The sequence below is a fragment of the Lynx rufus genome, unplaced genomic scaffold, assembly GCF_022079265.1.
Source record: "Lynx rufus isolate CCGP_SWC_20201006 ecotype Redwood Valley unplaced genomic scaffold, mLynRuf1.p SCAF_13, whole genome shotgun sequence".
Taxonomy (NCBI): domain Eukaryota; kingdom Metazoa; phylum Chordata; class Mammalia; order Carnivora; family Felidae; genus Lynx; species Lynx rufus.
In genome coordinates this window covers 42,462,628-42,469,300 of record NW_025814827.1, presented here as the reverse complement: position 1 = coordinate 42,469,300, position 6,673 = coordinate 42,462,628, and the positions used below count along the sequence as shown (strand labels likewise).

Sequence of the window (6,673 nt, the reverse complement as noted above, 5' to 3'; positions counted from 1 at the left end):
CCCCATCAACCCTCAGTTTGTTCTCAGTTTTTAACAGTCTCTTATGCTTTGGCTCTCTCCCACTCTAACCTCTTTTTTTTTTTTGTTCCTTCCCCTCCCCCATGGGTTCCTGTTAAGTTTCTCAGGATCCACATAAGAGTGAAACCATATGGTATCTGTCTTTCTCTGTATGGCTTATTTCACTTAGCATCACACTCTCCAGTTCCATCCACGTTGCTACAAAAGGCCATATTTCATTTTTTCTCATTGCCACGTAGTATTCCATTGTGTATATAAACCACAATTTCTTTATCCATTCATCAGTTGATGGACATTTAGGCTCTTTCCATAATTTGGCTATTGTTGAGAGTGCTGCTATGAACATTGGGGTACAAGTGCCCCTATGCATCAGTACTCCTGTATCCCTTGGATAAATACCTAGCAGTGCTATTGCTGGGTCATAGGGTAGGTCTATTTTTAATAGATGCCCTTTAAATTGGAGTATGTATCATATAAATATCCTACACTGTGTAAAATTCACCTCTTTATAAATATTTTGGAGAAATTAAAGGAATATGTAATACATATGTCTGTATGTGTATGTAATATATGAGTTATAAAGACAAAACAAAAGATTTCAAATAATGACTTTGTTTTTGTGATTCCTTATCCTACTATTCTAAAAATATCTTTTTTTCTTAATGATTTGCTTTAACATGGATCTTACTGAGGTAGAGTACTCTTTAAAATTAAAGTCCACATGTCTCTATTTTCTAAAAATCTAGTACCTTCCTGCCGTGCTTGCCTATAGCCTCCCTTTCTCACTTGACCTTAGTCCCCATTTTTCAAGGTCCCCTAGCTTAGTAAGGCTAAAGCTCTCCTACATAGTCTTCACGTTGTCCCATGATCAGTGGGTTTGGAAGGCTGAAGTACTTTTGGGGAAGTACTTTCAATAAATTGAAAGTACTGGGGAAGAATTTTCAATAAATCATCACTTGAACCTATTTATGAACATTTGTATTTATTTTATAAAACTATTTTACTTTTTCATTTAAATGAATACTCACTGGTAGCAACGTGACCCATAAAGATGGACTGTTTTCATCGTCAGAAGAAATGCCTGACTAATAACTTCCTCTTTCTTTTACAGCCTTTTTCCCCCTTCATCAATACAACATTTCCTTTTCTTCCATTTTCCCAGCCTCTCAGTTTCAGCTTACTCCTTCTACATGATGTTATTGAAGCAGAGTCTGAAAGCAGTTCTTATGGTTGTGAGTTTTTGGTTTTTGGGAGGAGCTAGGATGAGTGACTTTTACTCTGGAAGACACTGGCTTCTTCATTCACATCTTCATCTAAGGAAAGAGAATTGACAGTGGTCATAGATGATAGTTAATGTTTTAAAAATGCCTCTTGTATGAAGGTAACTGCATATCTCTTGAGTCATTTCATCTTTTACTATTTCAGGATCTATGTGATAGCATCCCTAATTCCTCAAGATATCTATTGGCAAGATATCTATTCTTCATGTGATTACTGAGAGCTTGGCTAGATACATGGATGCACACTGCATTGTTGGTAAGAAGTTCTGCACAGATTCTTAATTTTCCCCAAAGCATTTTTTCCCTTGAGGAGAGTTCACAGTTCATTCACCTGTAGGGAGAGTGTCTGTACTTCTAGGTATCTCCCATAGTCATCCTCTAGATACTATATCCCTACAGATTAAGCACAGAATGGGAATTCGCTAGATGTTGTTAAAAGAGGAGCAGGCTTTTTTGGAATCCACATATAAGTAAGCTCATGCAGTATTTCTTTGTCTGGCTTATTTCACTTAGCATAACATCCTCCAAGTTCATTCATGTTGTTGTAAATGTTAGATCTCTTTTTTTTTAAAGACAGAATTATATATATTATTATATCGTAATTTTTTTAGCCATGTGAGAGGAGAATGGTTGTTACCAGGGACAGAGAGGTGGGGGAAAATAGAGAGATGTTGCTCAAAAACAAATTTGCAGTTATGCAGAATGAATGAATAAGTCTAGAGATCTCATGTACAGAATGATGACTATCATTAATAATTCTGTACTGAATGCTGAAAATTTGCTGAGAGAGTAATTTTTAGGTGTTCTTGTCACTGAAAAAAAGGTAACTGTGTGAAGAGATTATATTAATTAACTTGATAATAGGACTCATTTCACTATGAATATGTACATCAGATTGCCATGTTGTACACCTTAAATATATACAATTTTTATTAAAAGAGAACAAAAAGAAGAGAGGGCTTGTATCAAGAAACTTAGGAGGCATAGGTGTAGGCAGGATGAATTAAAATCCACTTGACCAAGCAACATAGCTGCTCTAAGAGTAAGCAGTGGCTTGGAATAGTTATTTCCTAAATGGCAGCCTAGGAAGGAAATGCCCTACCTCAGTTTCCATAGGTGGCTTAGCTCCCTGCAGAATTTCCACAGACATGATTCCTTGCTCCCGGCTCTATTGGCACAATCCCAAGCTTTTCTTAGGGGGTGGACAGGGCATCCCTAAATAGTTATGGCAGATTCACTCAAATTTTATTAAAAACCTCAATGTGCTGGATGAACCTCATTTTTGACACAGAAGATTTAAAGATACATTTTTTAATAGTTTGCCATTATGGTGCTCAAATTCTGACTGACTTTGGTAGTGGGACAATGACAATATACAATTCAACATTAAATCCTGCCAGTTGGATCTCCTAAGTATTTTCTAAAGAAAACACTTTGTTTCTCTTAATAGCTGTTGCTGTATCTGTAGTTTAACCCACACCTAATCCTACTTCAATTTATTTGCAAAGAGGCAAGGGTGATATTTCTTTTTTTTTTTTAAAAAATTTTTTTTTTTCAACGTTTATTTATTTTTGGGACAGAGAGAGACAGAGCATGAACGGGGGAGGGGCAGAGAGAGAGGGAGACACAGAATCGGAAACAGGCTCCAGGCTCTGAGCCATCAGCCCAGAGCCCGACGCGGGGCTCGAACTCACGGACCGCGAGATCGTGACCTGGCTGAAGTCGGACGCCCAACCGACTGCGCCACCCAGGCGCCCCAAGGGTGATATTTCTAAATCACAAATCTTGTTAAGTTATTCTTTAGATTTTATTCTAAAATATATTGGAAGCTATTAAAATATAATTTTCTTCTTATAAGACACAATACTTGGTCCTTTGGCTATCTCCATTCTGTTTTTGTGCTTCAGTAAGTTGCAGATTTTCTATAGCTCCTAGAAACCCTTCCCTATCACAAGGCCTTTGCATTTGCTCTTCCCTATTCCTAGAATGCTTTTTCTCTTGCTTTCAATTAGTTGAAATGTCACTAGTTCAAAGATGCTCTTTTAAAAAAGCCATCACCATCACCACCATGTGCCACTACCATTTATTTTCTATCATAATCCCCTTTTTACTTCACTCTTGTCTCTTATCAATAGTGGTAATTATTTGTTTTGATTATTTATCATTCATTTATTTACTTATTGCTTGTTTACTAATTAGTTTTCTGTCAATCTTCTAAAATGGAAGTTTAAGTGAGTCAGAAACCAAGTCTTCTTGTTCATTGTTGTATTCTCAGCAGTTAAGACATAGTAGATATCCTCTAAATAGTTGTTGAATAAACAAATGGGTTATTTATAGAAGTGACACAGAAGCTATATGTTTTGGGATAGAGCTTTCAATATCATGTGTAATGTTTTATGGAGGCTATCAGGCACCCTCTCTAGGTAAATATAGTAAAACCATTGCTTTCTGGATTCCTAGGACATATGTCAATCTGGATAACCATGCTTTTAAGAAAGTTGAGGATTGAAAATTGGCAGCATTATCTTTTTTTTGATTAAAAATTTTCCAAACTGAATTTTAAATTTCACTGTCTTACTAAACGTGATTAATTAACTCACTAAGGCTCACCTTGGGCTATTCATGAGTGGGTATATTTATCCTTTTGCTAAAAAGTCCCACAATGCTGAACTTTCTCAGTGTTTTTGTTTTCTTCCTTTTGTGTCAGATTGCTGGCAAATACTGGTATTTTCTCAGTGTGTTGACTTATAGTGAACCATCCTTCTTTAGCATTATTTTCTTGCTTTTATAGCATATTAATTCTGAAAGTCATATGTCTATGGTCATTAAAATTATGCACAAATTGAGTGGGTAGCTTCGAAGGAAGAAACACTGGATTACTTCAGTCAATAGTATACATAACCTTTATTGCCTGGATGCTGTTTCATCCACTTGGTTTTATAGAATCTTAACTTTGTTTTTCTATGCTTACCTCCTGAGGAGAGGCAATATTATAAAACAGCACATCAGTAGAGCAGAAGCAACTCTTTCATATTGGTTGTTGGCTATAAGAAATACTTACTTTGATGGGCAGTGTTTATATTACCTAAAAGAGGAAGCATATTTGGTAAAGTGAATGATTATATTTTTTTTATTCAATGGGTTTTGTTTTATCTAATAGTAGTAGGTTCAAGACTAGGCCTTGAGCAAAATTTTAACAATAATCTTATTCCCACTGTCATCTTGAAATGGCAGAATGGGTCAGCTTGGGTAGTAAGCAAACCCATTTCTTAGATCTCTATATCTTTTTCCTACCTTCCTGGGGCAGTGGATAAAATGCACGGTCAGTGCAGTAATGAGATCTGATCGCAGCCCAAAGAATTATCATCTATGGCCCTGCATTGTTGTATATTGTGGCTACTTACCTATTACCAAGGATTAAGCTGTATAGGCTTTGGTTAAAGAAGAAATGTCCATTCATTACACATGAAGCCCTAGGATCTTTTTGAAAGATTAAAAAGAAAATACTGCCAGATCAGTGTACCCGATATTAGACAAGCAAGTTTCCAAGTTGGCTATATTTCTCAACAACAACAAAAAATCTAGAAATAACAGCTGTTTTTCTTATTACCAGTCTACAATTTGGCTTATCTTATAAGTAGCTGCATATATTTCTTACTAAGGTAGATGCATGGGGAAAGAATTAGTGCACTGCCGAGTTTCACAAAAAATAGAAATTAATAACATTAATAGATTGGGATTTTGGTTTCTGATATGTGACATACTTCATATGATTTCAGTGTTTCTAATTTTCAGGTCATCACTTACTTTCCCCCTATTTTGGCTTATCAGACATCAAATGGGACAATCAGATGTATCCTAATACAGTCTCTTAATGACAGGCTAATCTGATGATTTCAAAAGCAGTAAAATAATGCTATTTGGAGTAATTGCAATTTCTTTATTTTTTTTATAGCCACATTATTTTTAAAAAGTGAAGAAATGGAACCTGCAAATTACACCAGAGTGACAGAGTTTGTTCTCACTGGCCTATCCCAGACTCGAGAGGTACAACTAGTCCTATTTGTTATATTTCTATCCTTCTATTTGTTCATCCTTCCAGGAAATATTCTTATTATTTGCACAATCAGGCTTGACCCTCATTTGACCTCACCCATGTATTTCCTGTTGGCTAATCTGGCCTTCCTTGACATTTGGTACTCCTCCATCACAGCCCCTAAAATGCTCATAGACTTCTTTGTGGAAAGGAAGAGAATTTCCTTTGGTGGGTGCATTGCACAGCTCTTTTTCTTGCACTTTGTTGGAGCCTCAGAGATGTTCCTGCTCACAGTAATGGCGTTTGACCGCTATGCTGCTATCTGCCGTCCTCTCCACTATGCTACTATCATGAATCGACGTCTCTGCAGTATCCTGGTGGTTCTCTCCTGGTTGGGGGGCTTTATTCATTCTATAATACAAGTGGCTCTCATTGTTCGACTTCCGTTCTGTGGGCCCAATGAGTTAGACAGTTACTTCTGTGACATCACGCAGGTTATCCGGATTGCCTGTGCCAATACCTTCCCGGAGGAATTAGTGATGATTTTTAGCAGTGGTCTGATCTCTGTGGTGTGTTTCATTGCTCTCTTAATGTCCTACGCCTTCCTCCTGGCCATGCTTAAGAAACATTCAGGCTCAGATGAGAGTACCAGCCGGGCCATGTCCACCTGCTATTCCCACATCACCATTGTGGTATTTATGTTTGGGCCATCCATCTACATTTATGCTCGCCCATTTGACTCTTTTTCCCTAGATAAAGTGGTGTCAGTGTTCCATACTGTGATATTCCCTTTACTTAATCCCATTATCTATACCTTGCGAAATAAGGAAGTAAAGACAGCCATGAGGAAGTTGGTCAACAGATATATTTTATGTAAAGAGAAGTGAAAGTGGCATATTCTAGAATCTTTCTGAAGGTCATCGTCCTAAAGTAGGAAGCATTTGCAGTGGTAATAATACTGCTTTTTATCTGAGTTCTTAAATTCCTACCAGATTTTTTCCCTCAATTCACTGAAAAAACAAAGAAAATAAGATAAAAATAAGTTTACTCACACCCTCCATGAAACTTACAGCAGATCACCATTAGAAATTAAGATATAATGATGGTGTAGGGGCACCTGGGTGGCTCAGTTGGTTAAGCATCTGATTTCGGCTCAGGTCATGATCTCGCAATGAGTTTGAACCCCACGTCAGGTACTGTGCTGACAGCTCAGAGCCTGGAACCTGCTCCAGGTTCTGTGTCTCCCACTCTCTCTGCCTCTTCCCTGCTCATGCTCTGTCTCTCTCTCTCAAAAGGAAATAAAGATTAAAACAAAATTAAAAAAAAACATATAGTGATG

At 37.1% G+C, this 6,673-nt stretch overlaps 1 protein-coding gene across 1 annotated transcript; it reads left to right on the top strand.

Moving 5' to 3' along the window:
• The first annotated feature begins 1,532 nt into the window (after positions 1–1,532).
• On the top strand, positions 1,533–6,221 carry LOC124508160 (olfactory receptor 4M1). The gene is made up of 2 exons (XM_047074576.1): positions 1,533–1,554; positions 5,254–6,221. The coding sequence occupies exons 1-2, from the start codon at positions 1,533–1,535 to the stop codon at positions 6,219–6,221; spliced, it is 990 nt and encodes a 329-aa protein (XP_046930532.1).
• The last annotated feature ends 452 nt before the right edge of the window (positions 6,222–6,673 follow it).